The sequence below is a fragment of the Anabas testudineus genome, chromosome 18 (assembly GCF_900324465.2).
Source record: "Anabas testudineus chromosome 18, fAnaTes1.2, whole genome shotgun sequence".
NCBI lineage: Eukaryota > Metazoa > Chordata > Actinopteri > Anabantiformes > Anabantidae > Anabas > Anabas testudineus.
The window spans coordinates 19,112,792-19,135,473 of record NC_046627.1 but is presented as its reverse complement, the minus strand read 5'-3'; the positions used below and the strand labels follow the sequence as shown (position 1 = coordinate 19,135,473).

Below are 22,682 nucleotides of genomic sequence, written 5' to 3'. Positions count from 1 at the left end.
TGTGGTCCATCCACAAAAACTACTTATAAACAAGAGTGGGAGTGCTGAAAGCCACTGCTAGAAATACTCACTGTTTGTATTGCAGAAGGGAATATTAAGAAAGAGAGCAGCAGAAGCATATGAAACAATGGAGACACGTTTTCCAACAGATGAAATTAAAGAAATCAATGGTATAATAATGTGACTGAGAAACAACGTGAACAGAAACGCAAGCTTGGCACAATGCAAGCAGCCAAAAAAGGAATGATCTGAAGTTGCTGTTTGGCTTCGGACATATGTGTTAAAGTTAAGTTTCCATGTCACACCATTTCCCAGGCTTTCGTACTAGTCAGAAACCAGAAACCAGAACTTTCTAGGTATTTTCTGAGGTTATCAGGATGTTTATATATAATCTGGAGCAGATCCACGGAAAATGAATCAGGCCCTTTTGTACACGTTGGCCCTGCTCCATGCTTGTTCTGCACAGTTGTGATTCGGTGTTATACAGCTCATCTGGAGCTAGGACACACTTTATTTCTGGGCTTTTACTGGATACTCTCACCATGACAATGTCAACAATGCTTACCGTCTTACTTTACAAAAAAAGCATGTTAACGTTCGCTTGTCATCTGCGGCTACGGTGATTCAACTTGAAGTAATGTTTTACTAAAACAATCTGCTTACTGTGCAACATTCAATGGGTGAACAAGACTTTACATCTACACCAAGGCAAGTGGATCTATGAGGCCTCACCTTGGCACACTGGTGTTACATGCTAATATTAGCGTGCTGGTGTTAGGCACCGGACGTTCACCATCTGAAAGAGTGTGCATGCTAACATTTGCTAATTAGCACTAAACACAAAGTACAGCTGGTGTTGGACGTCTTTAGTTTTGCAGGTATTTGCAGTAACCCAAGAATCTGGTTGCAGACTAACACCTTTAACAGGAAGTAGTTATTAACTTGACGTCGATCTTGGCAGAAGATGGGCCTCAAGCCAAAAGTGATAAAAGCTAGGTGATAAAGTCAGGATTTGTTGTTCTTGTCTGTTTGTGTTTAAAAGTTTTGTAAGTGTTGTAAGAGATCAGATTTTGGTTATTTAAATACTTTGGAAATAAGATGAAATGCTACAGTGTAGTGTCCCTTTAAAGTCGATCATCGAGCGAGGTGCCTCTCAGTCCTTCAGCAAATACCTTGGTCAGTAATGGGTGAATTAAAGTTTTGCCCTGATGATGGAAGAAACCAACATGGACCATGAATATGTGGTTCAGACTACCTGATAGTTGTGGAGCTATTTCACTTTACTTGTAATTGGTGAGTAAATTATTTGCGTAGATTTGCATAAATACAAATATTTCTTTTTTTTTTTTTTTTTGCTGTACTTTGATAAAATAAAACATAAAACCCCCGACATTACTCTTCAACGTCAATGTGAACATTTAACCACGCTATAGCCTTTAATGTATCAGGCCCTCGCCAATACTATTTCATGACAGACTAATTCTAGTACTTATGATAATTAATAGTCAGATGATTTACATATAGGCACAAAAGTGACGGTAACTATGTCATCAAACGGATAATGGAGGCAGAAAACACAGCTATATTTGGAGCTGTATGCATCTATAACTTGCACATACTTTTCAAAAGTAAAGCCAAGTATACTATACATAAAAAAGAACCTACAATCACATTCAACCTTAAAAAAAAAAACAAACAAAAAAAACAAATGGCACAAATTCACATCCATGTTATTTAAAATGTCCCTCTTTCGTTGCCAGCTCGTGACTTGATATATTCACACGTGTGAAATGAAGTATATACAAAGTATCCAAAAAAAGCTGACATCTATTTCACACTCACTCAGCATGTTGCATTGAAAAAAAGCATGAAATCAGTATAAAAACAAATCATTTGATTCAATACATTTCACACACAGATGCTATATTGTTTAAAATATTAATGACAACTCACGTAGGCTTTTATAGTGTCGTGATCTGACACTGGCAGATGTGCTCTCAGCTTCTTGAGGCACCCGGTGATATAAAAGTGAAAGGTGCATGCACAGCTTTACTGTCAGTCAGACAAAGAGAGTGTAAGCACAATTTATTACATTATACAATTATAGGCTAGGATGAACATCCAAGTATTTTTCTTTTAATATGAAGCCCTTTATCTACAGAACAGCTTCCATCACATCTGTTCTCCCGGCAGACATTCGTTGAGGCCTTTCGTCCCCATTGAGTCTTGGTTTTAATCCAAAGCTTGTGTTTTGGGTCCAAAGCAGCAACACTGTCCAGGAAAAAATTCCACAACAACTTCCACAAATGTCAGGTTTGTCTTTGGAAAGAGGCTGTAGCACGATACGATGCCCTCAACTGCTTAAGACTGTTACCATGTAGAAAAAATAAATCTTGTCCATAAAAAAAACACACTCTGTTGTACTCAAAGGAGTTTGTGCACGCTTACAAAGTTTCCAATGCAGATCGCATGAGCTCCCAAATTCAGTTGACTTTAAAGATGCTGAAGACGTGAGGCGACGCGGAGGGAGTGCCCACAGTGTGGAGTCTGAAGGACGGGCCTGTGATGGCCTGCAGCTCTGTGCCTCTGTCCAGTCGCAGCAGGCCAGACACCTGGCAGGACTTCACAAAGTGGAAGGCATGCGGCCCGGCAGAGGGGGTCGTTGCGTAGCCCTCTATGCACTGCAGCTTCTGAGGCCTCTGGCCACGGGTCTCCACGTCCAGCTTCACATATGGAGTCTGCTGCTCGTTGAACAGCACCTGAGGAGACGCGGAGCATGAAAACCTGTTCTCCGTCTTACCATGAGATTCAATTTATAGATTTCAGTTATACTATAACTAAAAAGAGTAGTCACGACTCTTTTACTTTTTCCTTTTAGCTACATCCTCTCCACACCTGACAGGTTGAAGGTTTGAGATTATAAAAACCTGATAACATTACACATACTCTAGCTGATTCACTCTGGTTGCAAATATTAAGGATGATTTTTTAAAGAAACATCTTTTAATTACATTTGTACAAGGCTTATTCTGGACCTGGGTATGGTTTAAGAAAATAATAAATAATGATACAAGAGTTTCACTTACACTGTCTGAAACTCAACTTAAGGATTATAAAAATGTTTTTCTACTAAACACTTTCTGCTTTAAGAAAATAAGCCACATTTGTCAAAATCCATGCATGTACAACTGCAAAATGATGATTTTAATGCACAGTGTATGACAAATGTTAGTTGAAACCCAGTGGAAACATTAACAAACTGAGCTACTGTGACCTTCAGCTGCCAAAACAGAAGTATTGCACACAATCCATCAGCTAAATTGTACAGATAGGAGATTTTGGCCACAATTAAAGAAGATTGACATTATTACCTTACAACTACAGCTGATATAGTAAACTATGAGCACACACAAGAAAACCTTTATTTAGAGTTTGATGTAGTCGTGTTTGTGTATTTAGATGCTATTTGCTAGCTGCTAATCTTCTCTTTTAGTCATCTAACCAACTAATAAAGGTACAGGCCTGAAAACCAAAACAAATAGCTGAAAGATGCTTCAATGCTCCCACTTTCGTCCCAGAAAGCCGGAGCCAGTCATCTGTTAGTAAACTACACCTCCCAGCATGAGCTCACCTGGCAGAACAGGAAGTAGACGCCTGCTTTCTCCACAGTAAAGGTGCCCTGCTCCTTGTTATACGTCACCGCTTTACTCATATTCAGCGTCCTCTCTTCCCAGCCCTTTATCACACCGCCATCTCCCACTGACACACACACACACACACACACACAGTAAATGCAAACTTATTAATCTAATACACCAAACATTCACGGATTATTCTTCATTTATATGGCTCTTACCTTGCTGAGAGGAGACTTTGGTTACTGGTGGAAAGTAAAAGAGACATTAAAAGAGAAAGAAAAGGGGAAAAAGTCAATTAAGATTTTATGGGTGCAATCTTATAAGGGTATAAGATTGAAACCACTTAAGCAGATGCTACTCAAGACGGCTATGAGGGATCTGCCAAGCCACTTACTCTCAAAATGAGACGCCGCTTTCTTTCCATTTCCATTTCCATTCCTCCCTCGTAACGCGGCCCCTTCGGAAGTCACAGAAAACCAGAATATGAGTTTGAATGGCAAAGAAAATACCGTCTGTGGTTTTTTTTTTTTTTTTTGATAAAACAATCATTCCCTTCTGTATCTGTCTAACAACATGGTGTGTTAATTTGCACCGTTTAGCCTCAACCTGGCTCGTTTTAACGCAGTTAGCAGATGGGCAAAGGATTTCCTTTCACGTGCTTTAATATATTTCCTCAGTCTGCTCTTTTCAGTCAGAAGTGTGTGCCGCTTTTTATTTTATTATTTTCAGCTTTTGGGGGCTAATCTTAATGCCAGCTGGTTGCAGTCATTTAAAAAATGAAAAAAAGACAGTGAGGATAAAGTGATGTGTGAAGGGGATGGACAGTGGTAGAGTGGCTGATAAAGCAGTACATACAGCCTGAGAGACAAAGCTAAGAACTCTAAACAAGAGAAATGAAGTGTCGGAGAAGGAGAGTCAGAAAGGTCTTTGGCTGCTCTGTGACCCAAAAGATTCGATTAAGAGCAGAGTGAAGCAACAGCAATGGCCCCTGCTCTGATAAATATAATAAATAAAACACAACACTAAAAGGCCAGAGTTGAAGAACGCCTGCTCTTGTTACTCACTAAAGGTTTATTTTAGCTTTGCAGTCTGGCCTATTGGGAGCGATTTCAAGTATATACACAACTCGAATACTGCGTGTATGAACTGTGAAATACATACTTGATGTTTTTAGACGAAGCAGCCAAACAGCGGGCCCCCGTCGTTATTCAGTAATATTAAGTCTCGGTTAAAACCCTGTAGATTTAGGATTTGCTATGGGTGAGCATGAAGCCCTCAGGCTGGACAGATTTTCCTGACTTAAGCTGTCAGTCACCAGCAGAGAACATAACTACAGTGTCGTGCTGAAATGCTGCACAGTGCTGGTCAACTTTCCACAAACTGGAAAAGGCTGTTTGGGCTTTTTTTGTTTCGTTTTTTTCTCGTTGATAGCCATGAATTTCTTAACACTGCTTCATTCATTTTTGGAAAATAAAATCCGATATCAGTTACTACAGAGGAAGGCCAATACCTGCAGGACGGCAATATGGATAGTTTGGCGAGACAAACGGTTCTCTAAAAGAATCCTTTTGTGAAATTTGGATATGGATTTCTCTGAGTGAATTCCAGGACAAAAGCAGCTGAGGGTTCACTCTCGGACAAAATGTGAACAATCAAGTGATCCTGCGGTGGTGACGCAACAGAACGCTATAAATAGAGCAATGATAGGTCATCAAATATCCCCGCTTTTACAACAAATCATAGCTGTGTCAGTCATGAGCTCAGGGAGGGAGGGGGGGGGGGGGGCAGGGGCACCAATTTAATTGCCCCAAAAGCGTGCGACAAAATCTCCCTCCCGCGCCAGCTGGTTTTCTGGGCTTCGAAGCCGCTCTGGTCAGACCTGTAATTTCTGGAGCAGTCATCCAGCTGCCTACTTCTTCCTGTGTCAACTTTTAGCAGCGGGTAGTGCCTGTGGCCCACTAGACCTGACCAAAGTGGCATGGAGGCCAAGAGTGGCCAACGTTTGTGTTAAATGTTCTTCCCAAAAAAACAAGTGCAAGTCGGTAAGGATATTGTCTCTGTGGTGATTTGGACAGCTGAAAAACACAATGCACTATGTATTGGTGGTGTTGAAGTAAAGAAAATGCAGCTTCGGAAAACTTTTAACTTGCAGTACCATCTCTCTTGACTCTCTGCCCCACCAGCAGCTCTCTCTTCTCCAGAATGAGCTGAACAATGGCCTTCCTCTGTGTATTGACCTGTGGAGAGAGAGAGAGAGAGAGAGAGAGAGAGAGAGAGAGAGAGAGCGCTATTAACAAAGCTAATAACTTTATTATGACTTTTTGCTGGCACAGATCCCACACAGCCACAGATGGCCTCTTCCAGCCGGCCAGCCACATAAACAGACACGTCTCCTCCAGTGCCCTGCTCCTGCTGCCATGCTAGCTTTAGAACAGGCCTACCACTTCCTCACAGACTGGTTGCGACACCTAATGCATGTTTTTAGTGCTTTGCATTCCTCACATGTCTTTACTCCCTTTTTCAGATAGAAATGAGTTTTGTCAAGCCAGCAAAGTTTTAAACCCCTTGGCTTGCAGCCTGCTGAATCACCAAAGGGGGCCTATATGGAGTAAGAGAGAAGCAGCTCAGGGAAAGTATGTTTAAATTTACTGCTACTGTGGAAATGGAGGCAGCGAGTTTCTCTTCTCGCTCCAGACATTCACTCACTGGCTCTCATCAGGAGCTGGCAAACGGTCAAATGGACAGAACGGGGCCCCTTGGGAAAGGCTCCAGCATCAACACTCCACGTGTCCAATTTTGGGGTGTTTGTGTGTCTCAGTGTGTGTGTGTGTGTGTGTGTGTGTGTGTGAAGGTCTGTCAACATGATACACAGCCAACCTGTCGCCCTGATCTCAAATCCAGTGCAACCTGGCTTTGTAAATACTGTGAATTGGAAACCAGAAGAGTTTCCATCAGCTCCTTTTGGCTTCTATTGGAAACAATTCGCCTTGTGATGCAACCTCATGCTGGAGCCTAACATTTGCTGCAAGTGCAAAAAAAAAAAAAAAAAAAAAAGTTTAAATACTAGCTCCTTTCTAGCAGAAACTACCACTTGAATGATAGAAGCTGTCCTGTGCGCGACCAGAGGGTCCGCATGCTGCAGATGGTTTACACTTGCCACACTTTGTCTTCCTGACTGTTTCATGCCTTCAGGCTTGGTGCGGTCCTCTGGGCATAGAAGTGCTCACATTCCACATAGTTGAGGCATTCCAGTAAATTGAGATAAAACTGGAGCACAAACTGGCACCAGAGTAATTAAACATGGCGGGGTAGCGGAGGTAGGTCGGTCACAAAAATAAGCAGCAGCTCCACAAGCGTTGAGTGCAACTATTGGTGAGCAATAAACGTGCCAAGCAGACAAACTGTGCAATAGATTAGAGGACGTGCCAGACAGAGGAGAGGGGCCAAGTGTGGACTTGCATTTTTCTATATACCCCCCGCGACGGTTCCCGTAACCGCAGCCACGAAAGAAGTTACATAACAAACACTTGATGGTTTGTAAAAGTTCAAGGAGAGTAAATATTATTGTTGGTGCAGATTGCAGTGTTATATTCGGCGACGGCGGTTTGCACGCGTGAATTGCTTTAAGGTATGATACAAACCTGGTCCAGTCGGTCCTGCAGGATCTTAAAGGACTGAGACAAGTCCCGCGTCTCTCGCCAGGTCCACGCCGTGAACAGCGCGCTGCATGCGGCCAGAGACAGAGCCACCAGGGCCAGGGAAGCCCAGACGACCCGCAGCTTGCGCACTCGCCTCCTCTGCAGAATCCGATGCATGTTGGTGCAGACTGCACTGCTACTCACCGCGGCACACCATCCGAAATCCGCATTTCAACTCCATTTAAGCAGAGCATGAAGTCCCACCAAATGCGTTTCTGTCCAAATGTCCATTTTGGTGAGAAAGACGCGCGAGCGGGGAGCCTGAAACGAGCAGTGGCCGCCTCTAGCCGGGGCGATCTGTGGTTTAATTGTCGATTTAGGGGAGAAATTAAGGGTTTTAAAGCAACTAAACATCCGATTCTTCTTCCACACAGATCAAAGCCACCATCCTCTGTGTCTGCAGGCCGTCTCCAAACACATGAAAACTGTGCAACTTGCGCACATCAACTGTTGCATCCTTCTCCTTGCGATTCGTTGACTCAGCTCTCTTGTCTTCCCTTTAAACAGCGTGCTGGGGGTCACTCTATTAGACAGACAGAGCAAGCACACATCAGCGGGAAGTTGCACACACAGACTTGCAAGTGAACTTTCCATGCGCCCTCGGCGAGCGCAGATGATGTGATACCAGCTGGCACCCGGCGTAAAATCACCGAGGTGAGCGCCAAAAAAAAAAAAACAAAACAAAAAAAAAAATAAAATAAAAAACGTGCCAAACGCGCCGGAGCAGACTCTGCTCCTCAATTCACTTCCATTAACTTGCATGCCTTGAAAGTATGTGCCATTCACACGTGTAACAGTTCCGTTTGTAGCCACAAGGGGGCTGTAGTGTGTAAGCTAAAGACAGACTGGACCCACTGTGGAGAAAGATCAACCAGCTTTGCTCTGCTGGCAGTGATGGAGGCTGTGTGCACTGTGCCATCAACAGGTGATGATGAACTGACTTAATCCCAGTGTCCCACCTGTCAGAGGCACGTTTTAGAAAAAGTAAAACCATACAAGTGGAAAATACAACAAAAGTAATATTAATATAAACAAGGATCTAGTATTTAACACAGGGTTAGTTTTATAATCGTAAATACTCTTCCAGACGTGAGTACAATTGTTGGTACTCTTCCACTGACGTAAGAAAAACCAACAATAGCCACTGACAAACTTAGTAATAATACATACATATTTACTAAAAATGAACTCAAACAATATTTATTAGATCCCATGAAACCCTTTAAACCTCAGTGGACAAAAAGGAAAATGCACAGAGTTCCTGGATTCACCAGGTTTTTACCCAGGTGTCCATTATTTTTCAACCACTTTACACACAAAATGTGAGACATTAACACATTAAAACACATTTCCCTGCTAACAGAAAACATCAATGGCTGCACAACATTTGAAAATACAAAGTGCATCAAAGTTAAGCACAATACAACACCGTTATCTTCTCGCCTACTTATACGACAGTAGACACTGAACTCTGAGAAAACACTTCAAACATTTAACATATTTTCTTGTCTTGTACTGTATATGCAAAATAGTTTTTTAAAGTTGTGATTTATTGCAAAGATCCCAGTGGATCTGACAGGAATTTATTTCTATGTTGGGAACAGAGTTAGCATAATAATTTATAACTCTTGGTTGCAGACATGGGACAATATAAATATCTTTTCATGTTCCCTTGGACTCCAAATTGATTTTTGGGACATGCACTCTGTAATAGCTGGATAGTGGTGCATTATGAGTTTTCCACATGGATGACATCTGTATGTTGAAGCACACATACAGTTATTTTCAACATCATGTTGAAAAGATTCAAATCTGCACTGTCACTGATACCATGATTTTTTTTAAACCAAGTATGGAAAAAAAAGCAAATGTCAAGGACAGTTAATGGTTCTTACTTGTTTAGATTGACAGAAAACAAACTAAATCGAACCCACAACTCAGCCTGTTTTCATTAAATTGCTGGAAATCATACAAAAAAGTCCCATGTTGTAGAATCAGACTAGATATAAAACAGCAGTGCAGACCAGTACTGTGCCACTTTCCTTTTAGCTGGACAGGTTCAAAGACACGGACTGAGGGTGAGCCAAGATTTTTGTGTGGTTTTTCTTTTGGTTTGGTTTTGTGTGCTTTTTGTTTTTTTTCTATTTTCAAATTGCCCCAGATGGATTATTTTTGTTTGATTCTATGCTTCATCCATTTCTTTGAAACCAGCCCCAAGACTCTGCTGTTTGGCTGCATGGAAGCCGTTTTTTTAGTGGAGTCCAATGGATTCCTTCACTGCACAGTATCATTGCGAGAAATTGATATTTGCATAGCTTAAAAGGAAGAAGACAATGCAAATGCTCGTGTTGTGCTTTAGCTGCTGAGTGCTTATGAGTGCTGTTATTACATAGTAGTACTATCAATTTAAAGGATACTCAAAACTCATTTTTTGAACAGTCATACATTGAAACATAGACCTGGTTTTGTAATACAAAAGATTTTACTGGATATTTGTGCAATAAAAATTAAATTTTTATTTAATTATAGTTAATTATATTATAACATTTTCTTACAGATCCGAAGCCACATACACGTGTTTTCCACATGTTTACACTGAGTATCCACATAAGGTTACGTTAGAACAATTAACATTTGGACTACAGTCTTTGTTCAAACACTGCGTCGTGATACCAGGGCTTACTAGCTCCACACTGCAAGACAACACTACTTGCTATTTATATGTCTTTTATGTAGTTAGTCATCAGGTGAAGATGCTAACTTTATGTTTGGGACATGTGAGCTTAATGAACTGTCACATAGATAAATAACCTGTTTTTTAAGAAATCAGCTTAAGGACTGTAATTGTGAAGTTGCTCTCTACCTCTGCACAGTGTGAGTTTGACCTGTTGGTTGCAAAAGTCAAGAGGTCATGAACCCAGTGTTGGGTCAGGGCTGGGCCAGATGCTCCAGTGCTTCTCCCTCACAGCGTATACAGTGGTAGCCAATGGTAGTTGTGACATTAAAGCAACCCTGGCTGAGGTAGAAGTCCAGAGAGGATTTGTTCGAGTCCAGAACAGTGAAGTCAAGCTTGCTGCAGCCTGCAGCCAGACCCAGCTATGAGGCAACAACATTTAACAAAAACAAAGTTATGAGTGGGCTAATGACATAACTGATGGACGATTTTAGTGCAAATGAAGAAGATATCTAAGAAATCCTCAACGTCTAACAGACGTTTAACTCACCTGTGCCACCTTGCTCATAAGTGCTTTGCCAATGCCCTTCCCTGAAAGACAAACACCAATGTTCACCACAATCATTATCACAGATTATATTTGCTTTACTACAATAATGTCATGTCTGTGTATTGTACCTCTGAACTCAGGCATGACGTACAAGTCCACCATATAAATGGACCTGCCCGACCATGTGCTATAGGAATAGAAGTAAATTGTGTAGCCTATCTTTGTATGGCCTGAAAGAAAACAGTAACAAATGTGACATGAATGAATGCAACATGTTTCAAGTCATACATTTGTGTTCAGTTAATCTCTTTTCAGTTGCAAAGCTTGTCTCCAATTTGGTACTAAACAGGACCTTGTTTATCAGCTACAGTGGATATTGGCATTGGCCTCCTGTTTTGATTCAGACATGTTTAGAATCAATTTATTTAGGATTTTGCAAATTGCAAAAAAGTGATTTTTCTTTCAGTTATTTAGTCTGTTTAGCCAGATTGCTTAGGTTAAGGTCAAGCTGGTTAAAAACTAGTTAAAAATACACCAGAATAACACGATGTCCATCAAGAAAATATTCTACTTTACTCATTTTCTGAACATTGCCCGAGCAGCATTGGTTAAAAACTGTTTTCTTGACGGACATCGTGTTATTTTGGTTTGCTTAACCTAAGCAATCCTTTAATGACACACCAGAATAACACGATGTCCATCAAGAAAACAGTTTTTCCACTCTACTAATCTTCTAAACATTGCCCAAGCTGCATTGGTTAAAAACGACTTTCTTGATGGACACTGTGTTATTATGGTGTGTCATTAAAAGATTGCTTAGGTTAAGCAATCAAAAATAACATGATGTCCATCAGGAAAACAGTTTTAACTAGCGCTGCTCGGGCAATGTTAAGAAGATTAGCAGTAGCATTATTATGTAAACTTCTTAGTTAGTTTGACACTGTAGCTCCATACAACCGTCAGTCACACAAATACAGAGTTCTCTAGTTGTGGCTGGTAACAACATGTGTTACACACAGCACAGCTGTTTCGTAGGCTGTGGTGAACAACTACCTGCTCTCACTGAAAGAATTTCAGAGTAAGGTCTGTTTTAATAATGGTCCATGTCTTGATGATATTCTCTCACCTTCTTTACTTTTGTGTTGTTCTGGCACCTCAGCGATGATCCCATGGAAGAACGGGTTCTTGGAGAAACCATCCTGCTCCAAATCTGCACATAAAAACCAGAGTCACCTACACTATATTGTTGTATATTTGTTCATAACAGGTAATGATTTCACTACTCTCGTGGCATTTGGAGTTAAAAGACATTACTAAACGTTTATATTTGTTGACTAAATCCATGCTCTGACTCTCAAAAATCTCTGATTTACATCTTTCTTTGCATATCAGGGTCTTTAAATGTCAATTTCATTAACAGCCTACGTGACGTCCACCTGTGTTACTGATCTCTTACTGACCCTTAACTTATATTAAAGCTTCTCTCTGCTTGAAGCTGAAAAGGGAGTTTTTTTTCTGCACCAGGATTGCAGAAGTCATCTGGAGAAATGCTGGAAGAGCAGCTCAATCGAGACACAATGACATTGCCTGAATCTGCTATAAGTAGAAATGGTTTTTAATGAAGGTAAAGCATAGGGACGGTGTGTGCTCCCCAAACTGCACCCATATGAGGTAAGTTGAAAATCTGTGAAGTTGCCCTTTAAGTTGCAGTTGAGCTTTCAGGTCCAGCAGGCAACTGTGTTAAGGTAACCCCAGCTTGAGCACAAAATGTAAGATGAGACTGGTGCTTCTTGTGGTGCAGCTCTCCACACAGTACCTCTCTGCTTGATTTTAACTTTGTCTGCCACTTTCTCATATTCAGCCAGTTCCTGTGGAAAAAACAGGAAAGAAAAACAGTTAATGCTGTTTCTAAAATATCACACTTCCTTCATCAAACACGTCAATTAGTGCCGGTCTATGCGCTTTATGTCATTTGTGCAGTAATGTGTCAAAGCATGCACATTTGGTGATGAGCAGCCTATAAGCTCACATCAATACTTCAACACCAAAACAGCAGCATCGTGCGTAAAAGCCCAGCTCCTGACGTAAGGCTGCCTTAACACACGTGTCCGTCCGCTCACCACGATCATCCGCGCCATGTCCTTGCAGTCCTCCACGCTGGCTGCTCGGATAGAGAAGTCCATGTCGGCTGGATGTGCTGAGGTGATCCTCACAGGGCTCCGGTGAAATATACCGAGGATACGGACGGATGTGATGTGAAATGTCCCGAGAGGTTCGATGCCCAGCTGAACCACAACCTCCCCAAACAGGCTTTAAACTGGCAGAGAGCTCCCTCCTCCCGGTAGGAGGTGACAGAGTGTCAGATCCCCATGTGGACATAAGAGTGCTTTAAAATTAACCTTAGAGATGGTTTTTAAGTTACAAATGATGACTTAATAACAGCTTAGTAAGTCATTTACTGTGGAGGGTAGAGCATCTTTGCGCCTGGTGTTTTTCCTCGTGTCACAGAGGATACATTGAACCTCTAGGGGGCTCCAGAGTAAACATCCACTCACCATTTGAAATAGTCTATTTGTTTTGTTGCATTCAAGCACCCAGTATGTAGGAATACACAAGTGCAGATTAGAGATGGGAAGTTTGATTCTTTTAACTGACTCACATCTGTGACTCTCGAACAGTAAATTGAACAAATCATTTTGAGTCATTTCGTTCATTTTACTATAGGTGGCGCTGTAGCCCTCTTGTGGGCATTGTATCTACATTGAAATAACATACACAAACTCTATCAGTCAGGATTTAGGCCTCATCACAGCACAGCAACAGAGCTTGTTAAAGTAGTAAATGACCTCCTATTGGCCTCTGATCAGTGTTGCGTCTCTATGCTTGTGCTACTTGACCTCAGTGCAGCTTTTGACACCACTGACCATAGTATTCTCCTTCACAGATTCGAAAATGTTGTAGGTATTAAGGGAACAGCCCTCTCCTGGCTTGGATCCTATTTGACTGATCGTCATCAGTATGTAGATCGAAATGGCGATTACTCCACATGCTCTCCAGTGGAGTTTGGTGTTCCACAGGGCTCAGTTTTAGGCCCATTGCTTTTTCCCCTCTACATGCTTCCTCTGGGCAACATAATCCATAAGCATGGTATTAACTTTCATTGTTATGCTGATGACACACAGTTATATGTTTCATCAAAACCAGATGAGATCAAACAGCTTAATAAAGTTGAGCAATGTGTAAAGGATATAAGAGACTGGATGCTAATAAACTTCCTTCTGTTTAATCCTGATAAGACAGAAGTACTATTCAAAAGATCACATGCAGCTAGAAGCAAGATTTTAGATCACACCGTAACTCTAGATGGTCTTTCTGTTACATCTAGTGCAACAGTAAAAGACCTTGGTGTAATTCTAGATTCCAGTCTTTCATTTGAAGCTCATGTAGATAATGTCACCAGGACAGCTTTCTTTCACCTCAGAAATATTGCCAAGATAAGGAATATTTTGTCACTAAATGATGCAGAAAAATGAGTCCATGCTTTCATCACCTCTAGGTTGGACTACTGTAATGTCTTACTGTCCAGGTGCATAAACAAGCTTCAGTTAGTCCAGAATGCAGCAGCAATAGTCCTCACTAGAACCAGAAGATACAGGCACATCATGCCCATCTTATCTACTCTTCATTGGCTCCTTGTGAAATTTCACATTGATTTTAAAATACTGCTTTTGACATTTAAAGCATTAAATGGTCTTGCACCGCAGTATCTAAGTGAACTGCTAGTGTCTTATGATCCACCACGTCTACTTCGATCAAAGGATGCTGGCTGCCTGTCAGTACCTGGTATCATGAAAACTACAGCTGGGGGCAGAGCTGTTTCTTACAAAGCCTCAAAGTTATTGAATAGCCTTCCAAACAGCGTTCGGGACTCAGACACAGTCTCAGTATTTAAGTCTAGGCTAAAAACCTATTTATTTACTCTAGCATTTTTGTAAATAGATTTGGGAAAGACTCACGGACGTAGAGAATTATGGTGAACTGGTATGTTTAGATGCTGTCCCCACTCTCATTGATCACTCAGGTTTGTTGACAGTGAAGTGCTTGGTTGCTTTATATCCCAAGGAGCCCTCATGTCTGTGTTTCCTTCTGGCTCACCCTTTTAGTTAGGCTGTAATAGTTGCCAGAGTCCCTGCTGCACTCTACACTCTTTACTAAATATACATTCACCTCATACATTATCTGTGATCATACCAAACTGTTATCTCTCCTCTTCTGCTCTCCCCTCTCCTCTTCTCTTTCTCCCTCCCTCTCTTTCCCTTTTTCTGTCTCTCTGTCGAGCTACATGTCGTTCCACCCTTTTCTGGTCGGAGATCTTGTCGCTTGGATCCCCCGTATGGCCCCTATATGATGCGTGCGGGATTGGTTACACGCCACCACGAAGTCGGTCCTGGCCTCGGCAGACGTCGGAAGCTGTTTCTCAGAGGTCTCGACTCAACGCTCGACAGTCCAGCACTGGAACAAGTCTACCAGAGCCTGCAATAACTAACTGGACTCCACAATAGCTTATAGACATTAATTGTTATACTGGACTGCCTGCTGCCTAACACATAGTATGTGATCTCCCATATGAGGATGGGTTCCCTGTTGAGTCTGGTTCCTCTCAAGGTTTCTTCCTGTTGCCTTCAAACAAATAAAATTGAATTGAATTGAATTGAATTAAAAATGGCCACGGTTCTCAAACACTATATACTCAAGACAACATGGTTTGCTTCAGCTGACAAATTATAATACACAAAATGCCAAAAGCAATTCAATCCATTTGAAAACCTAGGAAAGCAAATACACACCACAATAAAGTGATGTGTGTCCTGCATCCTCCCTGCACTTGTTGTTTAACAGCGCGACAGTGACCTGGTAGCTGTCACGTGACAAATGAACCGAATGACCGATCCAAGAACGAGTGTACTGCTCGTGGCCACATAGTGTCCAAAACGTGACATTATTATTATTATTATTGATGTTATTGTTGTTGTTATTAATAATGTTATAGTTTATTATTTTATGGAAAAGTATAACACAATCAACATGTTGATATAATTTTCTAAAGTATTTATTTACAAACACACTTCACATTATATACACAATAACACTACACACATCTACAAGAATCAAAGACCACTAATTAATTATGATTTCATGAATAATGTGTGTCGGGTGATGAACGTCAGATATCAGACATCATTCATTTCCTTGTTTTTCAGTCTACAGGCCCGTAGCTGAGCTACAGCTATCACGTTACAAATGAACAACTAAACGATCCGTGACGATCTGTATGAACAACTCATGAAAGAACTGTAGTGCTTGCTGCCACAGAGCCTAAGCGGCCTGGCTGTCACGTGACAAAAGAACGAGGACCTGAGGACGGACGCACAGTTGAGTGAGTCGTGAACGAATCATTTCTGTTTCCTGTCCTGCTGACTGAGCTGACAGCTGCTGCCAGGTGGCGAAAGAAGGTACTGCAATGAACTGGAAATGAACGAATCACTCACTGAGGGGACTCATTACTCCCGAGTCATGTAAAAGATTAGTTCATATTGAATGAATCGTTCACGAACGAAACATCGCTAGTGCAGATGATGCTGTTTGCCTATAGGGACTCCTTCCTGTATGCTGGAATACTACACCTCACAGGCTTTGTAGGACTTTACTAAACACACTAATGCACCAGAATGAATCCATCTTTTATCAGAAGGGGACTTCCTGACACACTCTCTTTCCTGGCCTCTCATATGTAGTGCGTACTGATACTCTTTTTTTGAACAGTCATACATTGAAACACAGACCTGGTTTTGTAATACAAAAGATTTTACTGGATATTTGTGCAAAACAATAAAAACATAATAACATTTGTATTTAATAATAGTTAATTATGTTAAACATTTTCTTATAAATCCACAACCACATAGGTGTGTGTGGTTATCCCTGCTGTATTGGTTTTCTACATATGTTTACACTGAGTATCGACATAAGGTTACGTTAGAACAATTAACATTTGGACTACAGTTTTTGTTCAAACACTGCGCCGTGATACCAGGGCTAACTAACTCCACACTGCAAGACACCACTACTTGCTATTTATATGTCTTTTATGTAGTTAGTCATCAGGTGAAGATGCTAACTTTATGTTTGGGACATGTAAACCTAATGAACTGTCACATAGATAAATAACCAGTTTTTTAAGAAATCAGCTTAAGGACTGTAATTGTCAAGTTTCAGAACAGGACGACTAACTCGCTCAGTGTGAGTTTGAGTCTGTTGGTTGCAAAAGTCAAGAGGTCATGAACCCAGTGTTGGGTCAGGGCTGGGCCAGATGCTCCAGTGCTTCTCCCTCACAGCGTATACAGTGGTAGCCAATGGTAGTTGTGACATTAAAGCAACCCTGGCTGAGGTAGAAGTCCAGAGAGGATTTGTTCGAGTCCAGAACAGTGAAGTCAAGCTTGCTGCAGCCTGCAGCCAGACCCAGCTATGAGGCAACAACATTTAATAAAAACAAAGTTATGAGTGGGCTAATGACATAACTGATGGACGATTTTAGTGCAAATGAAGAAGATATCTAAGAAATCCTCAACATCTAACAGACGTTTAACTCACCTGTGCCACCTTGCTCATAAGTGCTTTGCCAATGCCCTTCCCTGAAAGACAAACACCATTGTTCACCACAATCATTATCACAGATTATATTTGCTCTACCACAATAATGTTATGTCTATGTTTGAGAAAGTGTATTGTACCTCTGAACTCAGGCATGACGTACAAGTCCTCCATATAAATGGACCTGCCCGACCACGAGCTATAGGAATAGAAGTAAAGTGCGTAGCCTATCTTTGTATGGCCTGAAAGAAAACAGTAACAAATGTGACATGAATGAATGCAACATGAAAATAACAGGTGTTAACCCCAATATTAGTCACAGCATTAAGATGACTCTTAAATAATCTCTTTTTTTCATACCAAGTATCTTTAACTGCATGTTTTATAAAATGATTTTAGTGGCCAGTGTTTCACAGACGTGAAGTCAAACAATCAGTTCTGATGTGAGTTAGCCCAGAGAGAATGATGTGTCATATTCAAATCTGTTAAGAGTTTAGGTTGTTCAGTTCATTCTTGTTTTTTATGTCGTCATAATGCTTTGTTATCTTCTATCTTGTTATCATGGGAAATCTAGGAGTAGTAAGACATCGCCCTCACAAACACACATCTACAGGCAGCCTCTCCTCAGGATGAGGAGTCAGATATCAGAGGCCAGTGGAAAAAGACCCACATCATGGAAGAGAAAGATTCAGCTGTGGGGAAGAGCATATGTAAGTGTTGTTATTACTGTCTCCTTGGGAAAATCAGGGCGTTTGCCTTGTTATTGAAGTGGTGTGTAAGAAAAACGGCACATCAGCAGCGTGCTTGTTGGATCAGGTAATAAATAAAAAGTCTAAATATGGGCTGGTGAAGCTGGTAACAACATGTGTTACATATAGCACAGCTGTTTCGTAGGCTGTGGTGAACAACTACCTGCTCTCACTGAAAAAACTTCAGAGTAAGGTCTGTTTTAATAATGGTCCATGTGTTGATGATATTCTCTCACCTTCTTTACTTTTGTGTTGTTCTGGCACCTCAGCGATGATCCCATGGAAGAACGGGTTCTTGGAGAAACCATCCTGCTCCAAATCTGCACATAAAAACCAGAGTCACCTACACTATATTGTTGTATATTTGTTCATAACAGGTAATGATTTCACTACTCTCGTGGCATTTGGAGTTAAAAGACATTACTGAACGTTTATATTTGTTGACTAAATCCATGCTCTGACTCTCAAAAATCTCTGATTTACATCTTTCTTTGCATATCAGGGTCTTTAAATGTCAATTTCATTAACAGCCTACGTGACGTCCACCTGTGTTACTGATCTCTTACTGACCCTTAACTTATATTAAAGCTTCTCTCTGCTTGAAGCTGAAAAGGGAGTTTTTTTTCTGCACCAGGATTGCAGAAGTCATCTGGAGAAATGCTGGAAGAGCAGCTCAATCGAGACACAATGACATTGTCTGAATCTGCTATAAGTAGAAATGGTTTTTAATGAAGGTAAAGCATAGGGACGGTGTGTGCTCCCCAAACTGCACCCATATGAGGTAAGTTGAAAATCTGTGAAGTTGCCCTTTAAGTTGCAGTTGAGCTTTCAGGTCCAGCAGGCAACTGTGTTAAGGTAACCCCAGCTTGAGCACAAAATGTAAGATGAGACTGGTGCTTATTGTGGTGCAGCTCTCCACACAGTACCTCTCTGCTTGATTTTAACTTTGTCTGCCACTTTCTCATATTCAGCCAGTTCCTGTGGAAAAAACAGGAAAGAAAAACAGTTAATGCTGTTTCTAAAATTTCACACTTCCTTCATCAAACACGTCAATTAGTGCCGGTCTATGCGCTTTATGTCATTTGTGCAGTAATGTGTCAAAGCATGCACATTTGGTGACGAGCAGCCTATAAGCTCACATCAATACTTCAACACCAAAACAGCAGCATCGTGCGTAAAAGCCCAGCTCCTGACGTAAGGCTGCCTTAACACACGTGTCCGTCCGCTCACCACGATCATCCGCGCCATGTCCTTGCAGTCCTCCACGCTGGCTGCTCGGATAGAGAAGTCCATGTCGGCTGGATGTGCTGAGGTGATCCTCACAGGGCTCCGGTGAAATATACCGAGGATACGGACGGATGTGATGTGAAATGTCCCGAGAGGTTCGATGCCCAGCTGCACCACAACCTCCCCAAACAGGCTTTAAACTGGCAGAGAGCGCCCTCCTCCCGGAAGGAGGTGACAGAGTGTCAGATCCCCATGTGGACATAAGAGTGCTTTGAATGATTATGAAATGAACCGTAGGGATGTTTTTAAGTTACAAATGATGACTTAATAACAGCTTAGTAAGTCATTTACTGTGGAGGGTAGAGCATCTTTGCGCCTGGTGTTTTTCCTCGTGTCACAGAGGATCCATTGAACCTCTAGGGGGCTCCAGAGTAAACATCCACTCACCATTTGAAATAGTCTATTTGTTTTGTTGCATTCAAGCACTCAGTATGTAGGAATACACAAGTGCAGATGATGCATTTTTTCCTACAGGGACTCCTTCCTGTATGCTGGAATACTACACCTCTCAGGCTTTGAATGACTTTACTAAACACACTAATGCACCACTGAATGCATCTTTTCGCAGACGGGGACTTACTGACACTCTCTTTTATATGTAGTACATGTGTCTAGTATGTTTATACAGAAGTTACTAGGTTTGTATGAAACAGACTGTGAATGTTCATGGCCAGTGTCTCTTCTTATACACAAGGTGACTGCTACCAGCTATCTTGCCATGATTTTGCTGAAGGGAACAGACAAACCCTTTGTTTTGAATCATCCCCATTGCTTTTGCTCAAAATAAACTTTATATTTTGCGGTTGAGAAAAACAAAACTATGAGTGTTCAGTATCCAACAGTCTTTTTTGTTGTTGGGAGTAATACATGCTGCAGCCTGCAGAGGTCCCTAGAAGAGATTTTAAGTGAGGCGGCTTAACTTTGGTTCAGTTTATGGATGTGTGGGCACAGAAGTGGAAGTTCATCTCAGAGACCAAAATACTTTGTTCTCATTAATGTGTAATCACTGCTTCATATTTTTCAGCTAACTAGAAGTATGAATACTGTTTAAAGATGCCACTAGTCACTCGGTTATTTAGCTAAACTAGGCTCACTGAATTAAATGAGAGGCTGTTCTCAATATAACTTAACATAACACCTATTTAACACTGAATTTAAGTTACTATATACTGCTGATTACTGATATTTAAGGTGGTACCTTGCCTACTGTTGGCCTGTGTGTGGTTGGTTGTTGAATATGCTCATTATTAAAACATAAAACGGTTGAATTTCACAGGCTGTGTCAGTACTGAGAGGTTATACTGAGGTCAAGGTGCCTGTTGCGATACAACATGTGGGCACATCATCAAAGTATGATAAATGCAAAAATAGGTATGATCTCATTAATTTCACACAGCTTCCCCACCTACCAGGGAACTGAGAACGCCTTTGTGAGGGAAGTGATGCACTAGAAAAATGAGCTCATGTACAAATGAATGCGAAAGTGAGGAGCTCTTTATTGTGGAGTTTTGTCAGTGTCATTTCTTGATGGTGGTTAAAACAGTGCTTGAGAGGGTTGGAATGAGGTGTTTTCCTCTAAGAAGCCTGTCATATCAGTTTCTATAAAACCAGTACCCAGTACACGACAATGAACAATTAAAAAGACAAGTGCTGTCATCAAAATATGAGCTCAGTCTGTGATACCAGCCTCTAAATGATGAGCTTCAGCAGACGTGTCACTACTTTTAATTTATGTGAAAGCTGTGGAAATGACTTTGCATTTGGAGTGGCTACATATGTGTAATGGTGAAGTACAGCGATATCTGCTTCTAAATGGTTTTAAGCGAGGATCGCACTCCTAACCAATCGCAGGAAGTGTTTCTGCTTCATCAATCACTCTCATTTATTGTAACTTGCTTAAAAACAGGAACCTTCCTCATTTTACGGTCCAACCCTGTTTGTACTTGTTGTCTGTATCTCTTCACAAAGCCACACATTTGAGTTAATCATCTGTTTGGTTAAAGAATAATTTAATAATCACCATCAGAGAAACCAGACAGCATGAAAACTACATCTGTGAAGTCATATGAAACGTTGCCTGTGAAGTCATGTGAAGTCTGGTGTGAACTAATAATTGATGAATGACTCAACAGTCAAATATCTCAGAGAGGCTTGTTGTTAATTCTTATATTCAGAAGTTTAAACTACAGCCAACTGTATATAGTCCAGTGGACTAATGTGCTAATGAGTAACTCACTGCATTTGGTTATTTAACACTGTATAAATAGGAGGCTGGTGGCTCGGTGCTAAAAATACATTTTGTGAGAGTCACCTTACATGGCATTCTGCAGAGTGTAGGGTGGGGAGGAAATGAGCAGGGAAAAGGGGGATTTTGTTGGGCAGTCTTCAAATCCTCTGTGGTCAGCTTTCTGCTGGAAAAAAATAAGGCCGCCCGTGTGTCTATTAATAGCTCCAGCGATGGTGGTGTGGTTCTTTAAGACTGACGAACGGCTCCTTTCAGACGACGCAAGTAGAAAAAACAAAGCATTGCCACCGTTTTCATCAGCAGAGCCGCAGAGGCTGCTGATGACGTGAGTAAAACACCCCTGACAGTTTTTACAGACGCACTTGAGGACTCACAAGAGCAGAAACATTAGATAATATTAGTCAGTGGACTGTGAGTAAGAGAGTGGGGCCTCTCGCTGTGCGATTCACATCTGACAAATGCCACAAAAATTACTGGTTGGTGTGAAAGTAGGGCTCAATTCTTAGTCAACTCATTGATTGAGTGATTTTTAGCAGGAATAAGGTTATAATGTGCGTTGATGAGTGGGGTAGCGAGGCAGTTTATGACTCCTCTGAATGAGGGTGTCTGATGTAGAAGACCTGGAAACACTGCAGGTTAACTCCAGGGTCACTGACACAGTGTCTGAGGGCCCCAGACGGTGAATCTCAAAATCACAGGCTGTCTTTAACCTTTAACTTACAAGAATAGCTCAAGAAATACAAGAGTTAAGATGTGTCTCTCATCTGTTTTTCTCCACTGTCACCAACTGCTTGCTCAGTGGGAATTTGTTGGGTTTTCGAATTCTTGGCGATCTCGTGTTTAGGTTAGCACAGCATTTAGTGTGGAAATGAGATAACAGATAGCCTGGGTCTGTCAGCAGCACCTCCAAAGTGCAGAAGAGAGCACTCATTTAACTAATATGATTTATCTGCAGACGGATTTTGTCACCTTTGCACTAAGCTAAGCTGTCTTTTGGCTGAAGCTTCATATTTACCTCACATACAAACGAGCACAGAGAGAGTAACGATTGGTTCTGCAAACAGGAAATGCATAGCAGTGCCCGGGTCGGTGCAATACAAATTTCTCACTCAGCTGGCTCAGATCTCCTTGTTCCACTCCTTAACTTTGCCATTCGATCTGTTTCTGTGTTTCAGTGTGAGTCTGAAAAA

General features: G+C 41.3%; 3 protein-coding genes across 3 annotated transcripts; all 3 read right to left on the bottom strand.

Moving 5' to 3' along the window:
- Positions 1-1,337: 1,337 nt before the first annotated feature.
- Positions 1,338-8,005, bottom strand: tnfsf12 (TNF superfamily member 12). Its single transcript, XM_026353051.1, has 6 exons — positions 7,280-8,005; positions 5,794-5,875; positions 4,033-4,095; positions 3,857-3,880; positions 3,632-3,759; positions 1,338-2,759 (listed from the first exon to the last, which is right to left on the bottom strand). The coding sequence occupies exons 1-6, from the start codon at positions 7,451-7,453 to the stop codon at positions 2,484-2,486; spliced, it is 747 nt and encodes a 248-aa protein (XP_026208836.1). The 5' UTR covers positions 7,454-8,005; the 3' UTR covers positions 1,338-2,483.
- A 557-nt stretch (positions 8,006-8,562) lies between these two features.
- LOC113157506 (diamine acetyltransferase 2-like) lies at positions 8,563-13,348 on the bottom strand. Its single transcript, XM_026353052.1, has 6 exons — positions 12,681-13,348; positions 12,377-12,428; positions 11,687-11,770; positions 10,689-10,790; positions 10,561-10,601; positions 8,563-10,432 (listed from the first exon to the last, which is right to left on the bottom strand). Exons 1-6 carry the CDS (start codon positions 12,741-12,743, stop codon positions 10,265-10,267), a joined length of 510 nt encoding a protein of 169 aa, XP_026208837.1. The 5' UTR covers positions 12,744-13,348; the 3' UTR covers positions 8,563-10,264.
- Positions 13,349-16,407: 3,059 nt separating this feature from the next.
- On the bottom strand, positions 16,408-22,530 carry si:dkey-19b23.15 (diamine acetyltransferase 2). The gene is made up of 7 exons (XM_026352371.1): positions 22,508-22,530; positions 19,191-19,456; positions 18,887-18,938; positions 18,197-18,280; positions 17,352-17,453; positions 17,212-17,252; positions 16,408-17,083 (listed from the first exon to the last, which is right to left on the bottom strand). Exons 2-7 carry the CDS (start codon positions 19,251-19,253, stop codon positions 16,916-16,918), a joined length of 510 nt encoding a protein of 169 aa, XP_026208156.1. The 5' UTR covers positions 19,254-19,456; positions 22,508-22,530; the 3' UTR covers positions 16,408-16,915.
- Positions 22,531-22,682: the final 152 nt, after the last annotated feature.

Coding starts and splice junctions, on each gene's coding strand:
- tnfsf12 (XM_026353051.1), bottom strand. CDS start 7,453: ATGCATCGGATTCTGCAGAGGAGGCGAGTGCGCAAGCTGCGGGTCGTC. Junction 4,096..5,793: donor GCAGAGAGTCAAGAGAGATG/GTACTGCAAGTT, acceptor TGACTTCCGAAG/GGGCCGCGTTACGAGGGAGG. Junction 3,760..3,856: donor CAAAGTCTCCTCTCAGCAAG/GTAAGAGCCATA, acceptor TGTGTGTGTCAG/TGGGAGATGGCGGTGTGATA.
- LOC113157506 (XM_026353052.1), bottom strand. CDS start 12,743: ATGGACTTCTCTATCCGAGCAGCCAGCGTGGAGGACTGCAAGGACATG. Junction 12,429..12,680: donor ACATGGCGCGGATGATCGTG/GTGAGCGGACGG, acceptor TTTTTTCCACAG/GAACTGGCTGAATATGAGAA. Junction 10,433..10,560: donor TTATGAGCAAGGTGGCACAG/GTGAGTTAAACG, acceptor GTTGCCTCATAG/CTGGGTCTGGCTGCAGGCTG.
- si:dkey-19b23.15 (XM_026352371.1), bottom strand. CDS start 19,253: ATGGACTTCTCTATCCGAGCAGCCAGCGTGGAGGACTGCAAGGACATG. Junction 17,454..18,196: donor ACAACACAAAAGTAAAGAAG/GTGAGAGAATAT, acceptor GTTTTCTTTCAG/GCCATACAAAGATAGGCTAC. Junction 17,084..17,211: donor TTATGAGCAAGGTGGCACAG/GTGAGTTAAACG, acceptor GTTGCCTCATAG/CTGGGTCTGGCTGCAGGCTG.